Source organism: Labrus mixtus, chromosome 21, assembly GCF_963584025.1.
Source record: "Labrus mixtus chromosome 21, fLabMix1.1, whole genome shotgun sequence".
In the NCBI taxonomy this organism is placed as follows: domain Eukaryota; kingdom Metazoa; phylum Chordata; class Actinopteri; order Labriformes; family Labridae; genus Labrus; species Labrus mixtus.
In genome coordinates this window covers 2,702,001-2,719,519 of record NC_083632.1, presented here as the reverse complement: position 1 = coordinate 2,719,519, position 17,519 = coordinate 2,702,001, and the positions used below count along the sequence as shown (strand labels likewise).

At 40.2% G+C, this 17,519-nt stretch overlaps 1 protein-coding gene across 3 annotated transcripts; it reads right to left on the bottom strand.

The window, feature by feature from the left end:
- Nucleotides 1–1,753: 1,753 nt before the first annotated feature.
- ttll6 (tubulin tyrosine ligase-like family, member 6) lies at nucleotides 1,754–17,109 on the bottom strand. 3 transcript variants are annotated; one of them, XM_061027947.1, is made up of 17 exons: nucleotides 16,951–17,100; nucleotides 14,080–14,245; nucleotides 10,935–11,101; nucleotides 10,659–10,697; nucleotides 9,768–9,886; nucleotides 9,123–9,253; nucleotides 8,879–9,035; nucleotides 8,646–8,789; nucleotides 7,714–7,799; nucleotides 7,418–7,643; nucleotides 6,965–7,143; nucleotides 6,685–6,873; nucleotides 5,866–6,025; nucleotides 5,266–5,544; nucleotides 5,074–5,139; nucleotides 3,668–3,821; nucleotides 1,754–2,941 (listed from the first exon to the last, which is right to left on the bottom strand). In XM_061027947.1, exons 3-17 carry the CDS (start codon nucleotides 11,098–11,100, stop codon nucleotides 2,679–2,681), a joined length of 2,358 nt encoding a protein of 785 aa, XP_060883930.1. In that variant the 5' UTR covers nucleotide 11,101; nucleotides 14,080–14,245; nucleotides 16,951–17,100; the 3' UTR covers nucleotides 1,754–2,678. The 3 variants fall into 3 exon arrangements, with proteins under 3 accessions (XP_060883930.1, XP_060883931.1, XP_060883932.1); XM_061027948.1 differs by having other exon boundaries at nucleotides 3,668–3,797; XM_061027949.1 differs by lacking the exon at nucleotides 1,754–2,941 and having other exon boundaries at nucleotides 3,674–3,862; nucleotides 16,951–17,109.
- Nucleotides 17,110–17,519: the final 410 nt, after the last annotated feature.

Here is a 17,519-nt window from a genome sequence, read left to right as displayed (position 1 = left end):
CTTTCCCAACACAAATTCCCCCACACTTTGCTCAAGTGATGTCCTGAAAGTAATCCCCGGCATCCAGGAGTGTGATGATCCCTCATTTTCACGCACACAGAAACCATTTTCAGCACATTAACATGGCGCACACAGAGAGGAGGCTGCGCTCTGCCCTCATTTTGGATAAAAAAATTACGCGCGTAAACAGCATCAAACGTCCCCCCAAAAAAACAACAACAGTGCACATACAAAGATCCAAGAAAAAGGTTGTGTTACTAGTGTTAAGTGAATGAGCGGGGGGGAAAAACAGCAGCTGCAATATAACCTCATGGGAAATAAGTTCCCATTCCTGCTGTCCACATGACCGCCAGCAACCAATCCCAGAGCCGCGCGAGTCGTAAACTTCCACAGCAAAGTTGTAAATTCTCATAAACAGCCGCCGTTTTTTGTGCTTTAGACGCGCTTTCTCATCGCCATCTTTATTTTATATCCGAGGCCTGAGATGTGTAAATGTGAAGCAGGATTCTTAAGAAGAAGAGCGGGAAGGAAAGGAAAGGAAAGTGTGAGGATGTTGGAAGTGTGAGGGTGACATTGTGCGTCATGCGCACCTGGTTCTGTTCCAGCACTGAAGGTCTGTACAGCTTCTTGTTGTTTACTGTGTGTGTGTGTGTGTGTGTGTGTGTGTGTGTGTGTGTGTGTGTGTGTGTGTGTGTGGGGGGGGGGGGGGGGGGGGGGGGGGGGGGGGGGGGGGGGGGGGGGGGGGGGGTTAATTCAGACTATTCTGACTTCAAATCTCCGTAACTGCTTCTTTACCTTTCACTTACCTCCATAACAAATCCTCAAAACACCACAGAATGAGATTTCAGCATTAAAGACGTTTCTTCTTGTGATCTCAAACTGGAGGATTTGTTCCCTTCAGTTGAATTTGATCAAAGCACAGGCAGGAGATTAAAGTCTTGAAGATTGAAGATTTGAGTCCTGAGGGGATTTTAAACTCACAAAAACTTCATTTCATCACCAACTTTTTCTTTGAATAAGAAAACCAGGGCAAAATTAAATTCCCACCACAGACTAAAGACGTCTCAAACCTTTACACATTATTCTAAATCTGATTTCTTATTATTTCTTTTCGTCTAATTTCCGTTTTCTTTGTTTAAAAAAAAAAAGCCCTTTTCAGTCTGAATGCTGCTGATTTCCCCTCCCTAAGAGGATTTCCGACATTTATAGACGCAATAAAACCATAAATTCCTTGAATGCAGCTCGTTTCTCCTCCGTTTTGATTCTGGGTTTCACCTCCAAAGATACAAACTCACAGCGGGATCATCGTGTCTTTAAAATGTGAAAGTTCAGTTTGAAGAAATGACAGAATTCTTAATAAATAAATTGATTAAAATGTTTAAGAATCTTATCCCACAATAATACAAACTAATAACATAATAAGGCCTTTTATTCAGAGCTGTTGATTTCTCTCTGCAGGCCTGCACACACTCCTGTTTGTGTTTTTTTAATTGTTACTCAAATATCTTCATGGTTCTGCAGGCGGAGGCCTTTCAGCATCACAGGACGAATATTACACAACATCTCGATTCAAATCCGAGATGCATTTACATTTTAATTATATATTTATGAAGCTTAATTTAAAGGCTTTAGATTCACGATTACACTCCTTCAGCTCGCTTCTTTTTAACGAATCCTTACAGCGTTTTATTTATGTAGTAATGCGTCTGTGTGTATTTTTAAATGATTGTACAGCTCGGTGTGAACTCTTTATTAAACGTGCAGGGTTTTATTGTCCAATAGGATGAAGCAGCAGCTCAGATCATTTCGTTGATCATTTGAAAGTTTTGTCTCGATTTGTCTTCAGTCTGTGAGCAGAACAAAAGACAGCGGATGTTGTAAAACTTTACGACTTCTTTATCTCAGTGATGAGCTGCAGAATGAAACCAGAGGAGCGACCTTACTTAGCAAACAGTAAAAACTCTAATTCTAACAAAAACAAAATAAAAATGTGAGAAAATATTGAGACTTAAAAAATACTTTTTTTAATTCCTGCATTATCCAAAAATAATAAACAAACATATCCTGAATAAAAAGTAGAGACTGAAAACTAAAACTGAAGAACATTTAAAAAAAAGATGCTTTATTAACATCAGTGCAAAAAAACAAAAAAAAACTATACAGGAATTCAAAAAAATAAATGTGTGAGGAAAAAGGGAGCAGAAGGCCTTTAAATATTTCAATATCCCTCAGGTTATGGTACAATGAGGTTGGAAATGTTAACTGGCATTCTGTTTAATGAGCAGAGCTTCAGCTGATGTTAAAGTCAGAAATGAGGGACAGAGGAAGGAAGAGTTCCTGTGGTGTAAAATCAGGCTTTTCTGCTTTTATTTGGCACTAAATTGTTGTTTTTTTTGTGACATAATTCACCCTCAGAGGTAAATATTTCACATGTGAGCACACACTCAGTGGGTTGTGTTGTTTCTGCTGGAGGGTTTTATTGTGGCAGGCAGCGTGAACTGCAGGAGTAGATATAAAATTCATGTTCAAACTTCCATCACAGGCACAGTGTGTTTGTGTGTTTTCACAGTTTTAACGGCCTCTCCTCCTCTAGCTCTCCTCCCGTCCCGGAGCTCCACTTAATCCAGGAGCGGATTAAATCCAGACACCCCCACCGCCCCCTCGCTCCTGGTTTATGGTCACTGGCCTTTTCCGTACTGGGGGGCTCTGCGGGAGGAGTTTCTTACGATGTGAGAGAAGCCAGGCCTCCGGACCAGGGGGGCACGGGCGGAGACGACGAGCAGGCTCTGCAGGGCAGCGGGGTCGTGGGACGCGAGGGAGCTGCAGCGGAGGCCTCCTCTCGGGACGTTGTTTATGAGCGGGATGCCGGGACGGGACCTGGCGTCGGTGGTGTAGGAGCTGCTCATGGCGTCCTGCCTCACAGAGAGAGGCCCGCCCGCCGCTGAGGAGGAGACAGACACAGGAGTTTAAAAAGACAATCGGGCTATGAAGACGTTTAGTTTGAAAACTTAACAGACCATGTTGTTGTCTGACCTGAGAATAAAGAGTTAATTAAGTTGTTTTATTGAATTATTACGCTCCCCGCAACCTGATTTTTTAAATATCAAACATAAATCTCACAACCGTTAAAAGCAAAATAAGACAAAACACAAACAATAATGATATATATTTTTTTAAACATGGTGGAGTACAAACAAATAATTTCAGATGAATTTTCTTCCTATTTGTTTATTTGAAAGAAAAGACATAAAATAAATATTTCTACGCTGCTGCTACAAACAAGAATTCATATTTTTTATTTAAATTTAGAGTAAAAATTAATAAATTGATGTCAGTCAGTGAAGTGAAGAAGTATGCAAAAATGTTCTACGGTGATACGAGTGATGGCTGCATTCATCACACTTCACTGAAAACTTGTTTACTTTCTTATATTTAAATTTGTATTCATAATTTAGGGGAACAAACATTTTATAGATACATATGTTCAAACAAAAGGTGCAAAAAAAAAGAAGCAAAAACTGCTTGTGCAGGTAAGATAAAATCCATTAAGGTTGTTTTTTCCCTGAATCTTGGTGAAAAAACAAAAAGGAAACATTCATAACATTAGACTGTAGTCGACCTTCCCTTCAGCCGCTGTGGTGTTGCAGGTGTGTTTAGGTGTGTTTACCTGGCCAGTGTACCCGCTGGGCGCTGAAGGTCCTGCTCATCTCTGCCGGTCTGTTGTGGCTCTCGGCCTCGCTCTGCAGGAAGCCGGAGGCGTTCATGCTCCTCTGGTCCGTGGAGGACCAAACGCCGAGCTGAGTCATGTGGGAGTGAAGTTGCTGCGACACAGCGGTGTGACATCATGTCTTATTTCAGTCTGCTTCGTTAAATCATTAAATCAGCTGCAGGTTATTGTTATTGTGACGTTCTCCACAATGTCCTTCAGGAGTTACACAATCACTGACGATTACATCCGATCACAACGGGAATCTAATTTGTTGATTTCATGATTTGGCTCATTGTCTGGTTTCAGATCGCTCATTAAAATGTTTTACAATTTACAAATACATATTTAAAAGTCACAAAAAATGCTCAAAGACTGGATATTTTAACTTGTGCGTTTAGATTACAGCGTGCTCTGCTTGACCTCTCGGAGAACAAACAGTTAGACAAACATTAGAATTTTTTTTCTTTCTAATAAAGTATTTTGTGCTGAACTTGCATAAAATCAGGTATCGAATTTGAAGCTCCAGTGATTACAGTCTCATAGATAAGTCATTAAAAATACAAAAGAATGTCAATTATTGATCATTTAATTCCTTTTTCAAGCTAAATGTCTCTGATTTTGAGGCTGCAGATGGCCTTGCGGTTAGGTCACGCCCCATGGACAGAGGCTACAGTCCGACCTGTGGGTCCTTTCCCGCATGCCATTCCCCACTTTCGCTATCTCTCTCCCAGATTTCCATCTCTATTCACTTTACTATCAAATAAAAACATAAAAAGCCCAAAAATAAACCTTTAAAAAAATTCTCTGATTTTGCCATTACAAAAATGTCATTTTGCTGTTTTGCTTTTTTTCATTTTTTGTTATGATATATATTTTTTTAAATAAATTACTTTGTTCAGTGTCTTTAGATTTGGGTGTTCGGCCAGACAAAAGACATTTTTGATGCCTGGAAATTGTGACTGAGTTTTTTTACATCATTATACAAGACATTATTGTATTATTATATTATATTATAGAATTACGACAAATCTAATAACTTTCAGAGAATAATTCAGAGGAATCTGAAAAATGTTCTCAATTCTTCTGCTTTTCTTTAGGTAGGTCATTTTTTAAAGACGATATTTTTCACATCATAATTCTGCTGATGCTTTGCTGTCATCTGCACAGAATGAGGGATTTTCTTTTTAAAGCCAATAACAGAAGAAATAAATAAATCATGACAAAACCCCAATATTACTTTTTCACCCCAAGGGATTGGATAGCTGAAATTTCGAGGAAACACAATTATGATCCTTTTTTCTTTGAAATGAGAAGATTTTGTGATTCAAGAAATTGTCGATTGAAAGTGTGATGTCATGGAGTACCTGTCCTGAGATCTGACTGAAGGGCTGTGGCTTCGTCCGTTGGGAAAACTGTTTGAACGAATCAAACTGAAAAACAGGAAACAAACTGATGACTGACTGGAGGCTGAAAAGAGAAATTATCTTCTGAACAAATACAAACCATGACAAATCAGGTAATTGGTGTCTTCATATTGGACACGTGTGTGTTCTCACCTTGCTCTTCTGCGGTCTCGGATGAGCCGGTTTGCTCTGCAGGTGGCTGCAGGCGTCCTTGTTGACCCGCCCTCCTTTCCTCTGGACCTGCAGCAGCTGGCGGATCTGATCCACCACACCAAGGTCCTGCAACAGTTTCTTCCTCCGGAGCAGAGCATCCAGCCGCTCCCGCTCCTCTTCGTCCGCCTCTCTCTCCTCCTCCTCTTCCACCTCCTGCTGCTTCTTTACCTCCTGGACCTCTGCAGCTTCAGGATCCAGTGGCACACTGGACAGAGGCGGCTGCAGAGAAACATTTGATTCAATTTGTTTTTATTGCCTCAATGTTTGTGGCTGAACGATATATTTCCAATTACTGTCAGTGAATAACCTTGATAACACTGTTTGTTTCTCCTGTCTGCACAATAAAATATATTTTAATATGAAACGAGAGGCATTAAATAAAAATGATCTGCAGGAATATCATTCTAGTGTTATTTAAATTGTGTAAAAGTACATTTATTCTAAAGGGGGTCAGCCAGAATATGAACCATTCATCACGGGGCAGAGGCTGCTTAGCTCCCTCTTGTGGTAACATGTAGAAATCTGCATCTTTAGCCTCACCGGCTGCAGGTCGGAGTCTGATTTTTGGGGCTGTGTCTGTGTTCGTCTTTGTGGTTTGGATCCCTCCCCCGCCGTCTCCCCCTGCAGGTCCTTCCTCCGGCCTCCCTTCTGGTCTCTATCGTTCTGCTCCTGCTTCAGACGCAGCTCCTGCAGCTGCTGCCTAAAGACAGAAAATTCAGCATGTCTGAGGGGTTTATGTGCGCAAAATGATATTAACAATTATAACAGGTAAATAATTACATCCCATTTTCCCTTTATAACCTTAAAACTAAAAAAAAACTAAACAAAGAAAAACATTAAAAACTATAGAGTTGATCCCCTCTAGCTGCACCCTTCTTATTATTTCAATGATGGAATGTAACCAAGAACAAAATACAGTATGATCAAGTATATTATGATCTACCAATAAACGCTGATGTACTTCTAAAATGCTGTCAAACTGTAGGTTAAATCACAGTTATTCCGGGGCTGGGTAGTTTGTGCACCCCATGTACAGAGGCTGTTGTCCTAAAAAGGGTACGTCCCAGGTTCAAAATCCGGCCTGTGGCTCATTTCCTGCACGTCCTTCCCCAATCTCTCACTCTCTCCCCCTGATTTCTAAATAAAGGCCCCAAAAACCTTTACATAAAACACAGTTTTCCAAACACATTTGTTGAATAAGTGAGAAAAAATTTATTAAATGAAAAGATTGAATAAAAAACATTTAAAATTCTCAGGTACTCGGCTGACTGTCCAAAACCCAAACATACTCAGTTGATAGTAACAGAAAAACTGAATCAGCATCACAAACAGCCTCTGCTCGTTGTGTTTAAAGTTCACCTGGCACACTCCTCTCTGGCCTTGGACGCCGCCGTATCCTGGAAGAGCGAGCTGCTGTGTTTGAAGTACTTGTCGTATTTCTCTGCTCCCTCTTGGGGGTAGATCCTCCTGAAGCCTCCCAGGTGTTTGGCCTCGTACCTCTCCATCTGCTCCACAGTGGCTGCCTGGCACTGACGGAGCTCCTCCGACCTGGTGGCAGAAACAACATTCAGGCAGGTGGGAATGACCTTGAGGGGAAAAAAAAAAATCACATCATAAATGCATGTGACAGATCCCCTACCTGGCCTCTCTGGAGCTGTTTTGCTGCAGCCTGTCCTTCACCCTGCGTCTCTCCTCCTTGGTTATCTTGCGGCGGTCGCAGGCGCCCAAGTTGATGAGGACCAGAGTGTCGTAGAGCAGCGCGTCCTTCACCTCGCGGTCCAGATGGGAGTCGGTGGTAAAACTTGGGGAGTGATTCACCTGGAAACAAACATTAATAAAATAAATGGAGCAGAGGTCGAGGAGGATTGTGACTTTCTAGATTAACTACGGAAGCCCGAAGCTGACATTCAAAGTTCAAAGTGTGGAAAAGTATTTATTTTTAATTCAGAAAGCTACAAAAAAAAAAGGTGTTGAAAACATATTTGAATAAACTTAAATATGTCTTGATAACGATTTAGAAACACAAACAGAAAATCAGCTTTTTAACAACTGATTCACAGATTGTCAAACTGAGGGGGTCTTTGTTTTTCACCTCCAGCACCCAGGGTCTGAGATTGTGATCCAGCAGCACGTCGAAGCCGAGGATCTCGAAGCAGGCGCTGCCGGTGGTGTGGTTGGGGAAGCAGGTGTGGTAATTATGCTTCAGGATGGGGTGAGCGGAGATCAGCGTCTTTATGATCACGTCCTCGATGTCGTTCCACATCTTGTCCGTGTTGCAGCTGATGGACTCTAAGAGTTTGTTCAGGGTGGAAAGCTTTCTGCGGGACGACAACACGTTTAGATTTTTGTTAGAAAGACGACATGACAGGAAATTGTATGTTTATTTACCTTTTGCTTCCAGTGTCCTGGTCACGGACAAAGTTTTCACTGTTCTTGTTGATGGAGTAGTTTGTGAGATGCATGCACACGTCGTCCTGACATGAGACAGACAAAGTGGGACGATGATTATATACAGACTCTCTGAAAAGCTTAGCAGAAACACAGAAACTTTATCTTACATGCTGCAGATATTATTTGACTGTCAGCTTTTTTGAGATTTATTTTTGGGTGTTTTCTGCCTTTAATGGCGAGACAGGACAGTGGATAGAGATGGAAGTCAGGGAGAGAGCGAGTAGGGTAAGACATGCCGGGAAAGGAGCCACAGGTGGGATTTGAACCAGGGCCGCCCACTTTGAGGACCTTAACCTCCATGAAGGTGGTCTTTGTCACTTATCAATACTGTGAATAATTAAATAGTGGAGATTGTACCGTTTTTAATCACCTGTTATCAAATTATCGCAGATTTAGAATATCTTACTTACAGAAGATTCTTTTTGGGGGGAGGGCTGGTTATGCATATATTTAGAGATGGACAGTGGATAGAGAAAGAAATCAGAGAGAGAGTGGGGAATGACAAGCGGGAAAGGAGCCACTAGACGGAACCTGGGCTGCTCGATTGGAGGCCCCTGTACTGTACATGGGGCGAGTGCACCAACATGCACAGGCGCCCCAAAAGATGCACCTCAGGAGCTTTTACAAGGGAATAGGACCACGTGGAGAACAAGGGACTTAATTCAATTCCAGGGACGTTATTTTACCTCAAAAAGAGTTCCTGCTCGGACGTAGTACGGTAATTTCCAAAAGAACAGGAACTTTTGGGATCAGACTTGCAGAGGTCAACATTTCCGACTGGTCATGCACTTGAAGTATTTAAAAAATCTACATCCCTGAACCTTTTCATTTAGTTCAGTGTGCTTCCACAAATCATTGCAGAGTCTCACCACATTCCCGTGTGTCGGCTCGTTGTATTTGGTGGTGCAGAAGCGAGCCAGTCCCTCTTTGAACATGAATATGCTGAACGGGTTGCATGACGTCACCAGCACGTAGATACGCAGGTCAAACTTGTACCCGTTGATAATCAAAGGCTGCGAATGGAATGAAAAACAAGCTGAACTTACACCTGTGTTTGAATCTTTGTAAGTGCATTGTGGGCAGCAGTGTGATGTACCCTTACCTTTGAGACGTAAACCTGGCAGATCATGTGTTCTCCAGGTTGAATGTCTTTACTTGATTTGGTTATGAAGATGCCTTTTCCTTGGCAACCCGTATCTGGCTTGCAGATGTAGGTTTTGTTTTTTTTGGCCCTGGTGAAAGCTTGGAAGTCACTGTAGCTGCAAAATGCAACCAAAGAAGAAGTCAATACATAAAGAAATAAACACAAAGAGAAGACAAAATTACAACAACGCGTGCAAACCGACTCTGCAGGAAGGCACCACGTTCTGGGAAAGATGTTATAGTCTTTGGGGAACAGCTTCAGCATCCTGTTCATGTTTCTTGCGAGCGAGTCTTTGCGGCAGATCTCACTCATCCCTGGGAAATGATTTATCTTCTGGAAATGACACAACAGACGCACACAAAGGGAATTAATCTGTGAGCATATGACGACTGTGAACCACAGGTACAATGTCTGACGTTTTAGTATTTTTTTTCAAACAGTCCAAAGTGAGATATGACTAAATAAAACCAATTCCAATTTCATGTTCAGGGGAAAAAAATCGTTGGAGCTGAAAAGTCCCCGCACTGCATTACCCAATTAGATTACAAATTGATTACCTGAGGTGAAGAACTGTTATGAGCCATGAATACTGTGCCCTGAAGAAAAAAACCCAGCCTCATAATCTCAGCGGATATCTACATTTTTTATTAATCAGTGAGTGGGCCTATTGAGCGGAAGAATTTAAATTACAACTTAGAATATAACAAATAGACGGAGCAGAATGACGAGTCCCACACGCTTCATTTTCTGTTTAATTTGTATGTTGGATTTCGGCTTAATTAGTCTTCAAATACGATGCGACTAATGTGTCGAGTGTGTTTATGTGCGAGCAAATTGAGTGGAATACCTGGTACCGCTTCATGTCCTTCACACGGTCTAAAGACACGGAGCAGTCTGTCCAGAAGAGCGTCCAGTCTTCACCCTCCACTGACTCCCTCAGGCCGTATCTGCGAGCAGCACGGCGCACTGAGACACACAAACAGCAAGCATTATGAGAGCTCTGGACTATACATTTGGTACTTTTTTAAATACACTACATGGCCAACAAAATGTGGAACTTTACACCCTTATGTAATTGTTCAGTATCTCCACAACATCCTCCACTCCTCTGGTTTTGGTCTTTACCAATAGGCTATATTCACACTGCAGACAGAAGTGACCCAAATAAAAAAATTTCACATATGTAACTGAGATCAGATTCTTGTTAAGTTAATTTGAACATCACAAGTCACAGGGAATCTGATCTTTAAAATCAGACACAGCCCATATTCATACGGAATCATACATCGGATACAAGTTGGATTTTTTCTAATGTGACCTCGTTTCTGAACGGCCAGGTCGGAATAAGATAAGATAAGATAATCGGGGGGAAATTTACAATGAATGTGGCTTTTGCGTCACTCTTGAGGGTCTCTAGTCACGGTTCTGAGCTGGTGGGAGGGGCACACTAAATGAAAACAAGGTGTGATTTTCATTATATAGTTTGTCTTTGTGTGTGTGTGTGCTCTAGTGGGAATACCTGTGTGTGTGAGTTGAATGGGTCTTAAATGCAATGTGGACTAGGATGAAAGTTTACTTTTGGCCATATAGTGTATCTAATACTTCCCACTTTCTAATATGTTCTCTGTTTTACTCCAAGATTTTATTCTACATGATTTGAGTGCAGATTGATTTATCTCTGTGTACCGTTTAAAAGAATCATGGACATTATGCTCGGTCGTGTTTTATCCAAACGTACCACTTTCATATTTGCAGTTGGTGAGGTTGATCCACAGTCATCTGGAAGAGAAGAGAGACAGAGAGAGGGACAGACATCTGCTTTGCTGCAAGGTCCCCTAAACGCCTCATTATATGCCCATTCAGAATGATGAGGACGAGCGAGGAAAGAAAAACTTAAGAGCCTCCAGGACAAAGTGATAAAAATCATAACTGACAGGGTGCTCAGACATAATGTACCTGCATCGGGTAATGACTGCAGGAGTGCAAAAGTAGGAGATCCAGCTAGTTAAGTACCTTCTCTTGCCTTTTCTCCTCTTCTTCGGGTTGACGGGCGGGGGCATGTGGATGCGGGCTTCACTTTGGCTTTCACCCCCCTCCCCCTCCCCCTCCCCCTCCCCATCTCCGTGCTGCTCGTATTTATGCGCATCGTTTCTGTCTGGGCTGTCCACAGGTAGACCCATCCTGGATAAGCACAACACAAAGAATGCAAAAAGCTTCTGTGAAGCTGTGGGAACAAAATAAAACATTGTATGATGTGCCATTTAACTCTCATTTAAATGTTATGTCTTCAACGTGATGTGCTCCACAGCTTAGAGCCGAGTGCACACTGTTGGTGCGCGCATGGACTCATGTTTCCATCTCTCTCATCAGGTGAGTGCTCTGGCTGTCAGCACAGCCCCATTCAAGAGTTATTGTGGCAGCACGGATACAAATTATGCAAAAAATAGCCAGGGGGAATTAACACTAATAACAAACAGAGCCTAGATTGTACTACTTTACAAATTGTTGACACAAAAGGAAAACTTTAAGCACTTTGTGAAGAACTCAAAATACTGATAACCGTGAAAAAATCTTGTCCTTCACGTTCTTAAAGGTTTGATTTTAGTCTTTCAAAGTGTCTTTAGTTTTATAAGCAGTCTTTAACATACGTCATTAAACATGTTAAGTTAATATGCGTTAAGCTTTTTAGAGATCATATTTCTCTTCAGCCACTCTGAGAGAAAAGGTACATTACTTCTATCATGTAACCCGTGATAAATAACACACCTGTCCTCATGTTTATATTTTCCTGTGACAGGTTACAGCACAACATGTCTTCAGTATGTTTAATGTAGTGTCACTTCTAATGTAGCACGTGTTGTACATTTTTTCTGACAATTCCTGGTAGTGTCAGTAGTCCTGAGAATTTTCAGCAGATTTTACTATATAATTTTTGAAATAATTAAAGTTTAATTCTGCTCAAATTGCATAGAGAACTGATATTTTAGAAATGTTTAATTTTTAAAAAAGAAAATTGTGAGAGGTGACAAGAAACTTTCAATGGATTCTTGTTCCTGATGTCAGTGGCTGTACCTCTGAGAATGTTCAGCAGATTTTAATGTAGAATTTTTGAAATAATTAAAGCTGAATTCTGGTCAAATTGCATAGAGACAGTAATATTTTAGATTTTTTTCTTTTCTATTTATTTTTTTAAATCTGTGAGAGGTGACAAGAAACTTTCAATGGATTCTTGTTCCTGGGTCCCTGGCTGTATGTTAAATTTGAAGTATCTTACTGTTAGAATAGAGAGGTTAAGAATGTTTACATGTTCTATGCTAACTTCTCTTTGATGTAACTATGACTTTTAGTAAGCAGTGACTACTAATGAGTAAATAATAAACAAGTATGCAAGATGTATATGTCCAATCATGCCAGTGCTAATCATAGCATGCCCAATGCTCATTAAGTTAATGACCTTGCAAAATGCTTACCATAGCTTGTTACCATGCCGACATTAGTGGATTAGCACTCAACACACAAAGCACAGCTGAGGCTAGTTCATTAGTTTTACAGATTTTGGTCATCGATCTAGAAGTAAACAATGATCTCAAATGGGGATGAATAAAAGGGTCGGTTCAGATTTTGTAGTGTTGTATGAGAGCCTTATCTTTTGATATGTGTCTTATCTGGAGCATAATAAATCTTTAAAGGTAGATCACTAAATAGTTGTTAAAACATTTAACTCTAAACCCGGTATGCAAACTTCATAGCTGCACCTAACAAGTTGTTTGGTTTCATCCTGGGAACAATGAATGTCTGGAATAAATCCTATGGCTATTCATTTAAGAGTTGTTAAGATATTTCAGTCTGGACAAAAGCAAAGGTACAACGGATCAACAATGTTATCTTTAAGGCCCCACAGCTACCATGGCTTTAAAATAAAATTCACAGAAATCAAATGAATGAGTTTAGTTCCACCTCGACTTCTGTTTATGTCTGTCTGCAGGTAATCGTCACAGCAGCGTCTCCGCTGTTCACCTCGGCCGCCTATCTGGTGTCTTGCAGGGTGAAGGTGAGTTCAAGTTAATTCTGATTGTGACAGAATACTGAAAAGAGTGGTGGTGGTGTCAGTAAGGAGGGACACCCCAGATAGTCTGTGGGAGGCTACGGTGCCAGGTAACAGTATTCTGATCCAGTGATCTGGATAATCCTGACCCTGAACTGTGAGCTTTACATCGGGCCGAGACGCCCCGCTGACCTCAGCCCAGATACGGTTACAGACCTGTGAAGGATTTCTCTGTGGTTATCCCTCAGTGTGCAGCAGCAACAACAGGTACATGAATAACACCTTTGTATTGCCTGTCCTCTGTGAACAATGACTGGATTTGATATAAAAGACTTTGTTAACCGCTCAGTGTCATTACATGATTTCATTTAAAATTCAGACTGTAGCGTGACACGCTAAGCTGGCGCTAGCTATCATCTAGTCTGCCTTCGAAACGAACTGCGAGGCTAAACTCAAATACAAGCTATTTAATGAACTCCATTTAAGTGCTTTCAACTTAATAATTCAAATTTAACAAAAAGAAAAGGCAAACATTCAAAACTGTGAAAAATGGGCCCTTTTAAACCTGCAGCTTAGTACGGTACACTGTCTTACAAATGTAAACACTCACTTTCAAAGCTATAAATACTTTACCATATAAAAGTGCAATAACAAAAATTCTATTTAAAAGTAATTAAAGCCAAAAGTATAGTGTACTGTCTTAAAAACTGCCAATTTCCTCCATTTGAAACTAAATAAAATAGAAAGGCTGGTTTGCATATTTGATATGGAGTCCAATAAACGTCACAGTTCATACATTTCTTGAATTATTATAAATGTAAATAAAGTCACTATCAGCTTATTTTCTTTTGTGTCACTACACCGTGTGTTTTAAATTTTTTGCACTTACAGTATCACAATCAATGGTGTTTCACTTAGGCAAAACCAACAGCTGCATGTTTTTTAAGTAAACCCAGTTATCATCAATAAAGCTAATACATTGATGAAGACTTTACAGTTTTGCATTTGTTGAAGCTGTTGATGAAAGGTGTTGACTTAATAAGGGTACACATTTTTTTAATGGCCAAAGTTCTATTGAGCAAAGTTTAAAGTCCCCAACGTTGCGCTTACTCACCTGCACTGTTAAGCCCACATCTGTGACAACAATGTTGCCGTCCCTGTCAGTCTTCTTTGTCACCTCTTTAATGCAACAATCTTGGTCTCAAGAGCCCTTTAATGCTGTCACACTCCTCAGCAGACGAACCAACGAGACACATCTTGTCCACTAGCAGTGTCTGCCTCTGAAAAAAAACAACACAAAAACAGAGTAGATTTGTATCAACACAACGATGGCTCAGTTCAGATTGACTTACACACTCAAGCAACAGGCCCAGCGGTGGATCTGGTGACCAATTAGAAGGTGAGGGGACAAAACACCTGATCCCTCCTGACATGATGGAGAGAGAATGAGCCGTAGACCTCAGCAGGGAGCGAGCGCAGAGGGATAATCCCTGATATTTGTCCACTGAAATAGGAGAAGTGTTTTTCAACACCTCAAGTTGTTAAATTTAAATCTGTGCTGAAAAGAGTTGTGTGTTGCAGTTGAACAGGCTGGACATCTATCCTTTTAGCCAAGTTGAAATGGAGTACCTCCTGTTGAGGCTTAGCCTTCCATTGCAGACATTAAAAATGGAGCACAGGCAGGAGGGGAAATGTTGGTGAAACACGAAGCAGACAAACATGTGTCCTGTTTGTCAAAACAGCCAGGTATAATCAATCAGATAATATTGAAGGGATTATAACAATCAACAATCTAGTGCTGAAATAATTCCTGATTAATCAAACATTAATCAATCAGTAGTTGACATCCTACACTCTTCCACACTCACTTATCTACCTTTTGTTGTCCTTATGATGCTTTAAAGATCACCGGCTAATCTTCCAACACTGATATCAGCTACTCAATTTAATTATTAAATGTCATGTCTGTGTGTTTGTGCAAACCTTTTGTGTGTGTGTGTGAGAGAGAGAGTTTCATGAGCAACATGAGCTCTCATACAATTACAGAGCAATGCAATTATAATTTAATGTGACAGTGGTGTACTTTATAGACACATTAAACGTGGGTGGGAAAAGATTATGCACTCCTGCTTTTATCCATGAAAGAAAACAAATTGTCCCAGGTGTGTTATTAATAAGAACCCTGTTTAGTGGATTATTTTGTCTTTAAACGAGTACAGCTTTTGTTAACTGGATGCGCAATCCTCCCTAATGGTTTAGAAAGGTTTTTTATTATTATTCTGCTTTATATGATCAGCTATTTGAAGATTCAAGACTCCTTCTATAATCATCATTTTCCTCATGTAGTACCTGCAAAAGCTGTAACAGTAAAGAGAACATATTTATTTTTCAATAAATATGTTCTAATGTAATAAATAATGTGGCTCAGTTGGTAGAGTCGTCCCCCCTCGACCGAAAGGTTGAGGGTTCTATCCCCAGCTGAGCAACATGCTTGATGTGCCCTTGGGCAAGACACTTAACCCCGCATTGTTACTGTGGCGGTGTATGAATGGATTAGTGTTGCACCTACTCTATGATGTAAGTCGCTTTGGATAAAAGCGTCTGCTAAGTGAATTGTAACATTGTAACATTGTAAGGTAACAAACGTGCAAAAAAAAGCCAATATGCACATGATTAATAACACCAGGAGGTAAAAACCATACCCTACAATCTTGTCAACAATACCAGAAAAATAGACGTTATAGAAAAGCAATATTCATACATTTGTCTGCATTATTTGGTACTTTTAAAAACTCAAATTACCTTAATCTGAGAAGGTGCATGACCTTTACATGCTACCGAATATTTTGTCCTAGTTGTATATTGTAATTTTTTGCACAAGTAGGCTACATAGCTCGTAACTGCTTCCACACGTTTCAAAAGATTTAACCAGTATCCTGTAACATAAAGAAGGAGGGAGGTTGTTTTACTCTTCCTAAATCAAGAACATCAGCATCTCAACGTTCAGTAACATACAGAACAATGCTGGAATGGAATTCACTCCCAAGTAATGTTAAACAACAAAGCACTGTATACAGTTTTAAAAGAAGTCTTAAAGACCTACGGAGAAACTTTAGTCAGTACTGATAGAACTACTGGGCCTTTTTTTGTGTAACCATGTTGTGTCTTAGATGCTGCAAATCAGACGGAGCCTTTGTGTTTGTCTGTTTCTTTTGTTCATTTGTGTAAATTGTCTATTATTTTTAGTTATTGAAGAAATGTTGTGGAAGTTTTGTGTAGTGTGAAAAGAATAATATATAATATGAATTTGTAAAATGTATTGTCACAATATAAACTGCGGACCTGCAGGAAGAAGAGCTTCTCGCTATGCTGAAGCTGATGGGGATCCAAATAAAACAAACAAACAAACAAACAAACAGCTCTCAAGATGAAAACGTGTCCTTTCTTGAGAGTCGGTGTTGTGACGAGAATTGCATCCATCTCAGAATATGTCAGACACTACACTGCAGAATTTTGCATCTAGCCTTATAGTTCAATCTTTTGCTTTCACCCTCAAATCTACACTACAGACACTTCAGAGTCAGATATTAACGGGGGGGTAATGGTTATGTCTCCCCAGGAATACGATTTCTACCGTTTTCTAATACTTCCGCAAAGCTGGACGCATTTTTAACAGGGATGCAATTCTCGGCATAACACCAGCGCATAAAATAAAGCAAAACGTGTCTAATTTGTACCTTCACATATAAATTAATAAAGCTTTACATTATGCGACAATGTCTGAATATTTGGGTTAGTCAATATCTTTGGAGTTTTATCACTAAATCAAACTTCGTAGCTCACCCACTAACTTAGAGCTAGCATATATGCTATACGTACAGTGCTGTTTCTATGGTAACGGAATGCTGGCTTCTTCCTGGCTAGCAAGAAACTTTAGACAGTCATTTTTTAAACGACTGAAAAAAACACTCAAACCTGACTTTACCGTAATGAAAGGGTGTCCTCCTTGTTCCCGCACAGACACACGAAGTGAAAAGCCTTTTCTTTTTCTTAAATGTTGTTGTTTTCGCGGGCGTCAAAAAGTCTTGAATTGAGGGGAAAGACGTAACAAATGTAAACATGAGTGAACTCACGCGCGCGTGCCTTTCAGATGGAACGGCCCCCCGGTACTGCCTTCAGCCAATCAGAGGACAGCAGTGCGACAGTGCCGTTCTCTGATTGGTCCATGGCTCAACGATGAGAGTGCAGCTACAGGATGATCATCAGATGCACCTGCAGTTTAACAACATGAAAGACATTTAAATCAGTATTAGATTATAAAATAAGTAGATTAATTATTAGAGCAGTCGTGAAATAATTAAACAAATTCAAATATAAAAATAGACCTTAGAAATAGAAATGTTAATTGAAAATAAAATCTAAATCAATGTCTTTTTTTGTATGGAATATGTTAACATAACGTTATACATACAGTTAACTTCTATGCACCAACCAGGGTTAGCTTTCTTAATCAGGTTATATCCTGTTAAACAATGACAATAAAGGCTTTACATT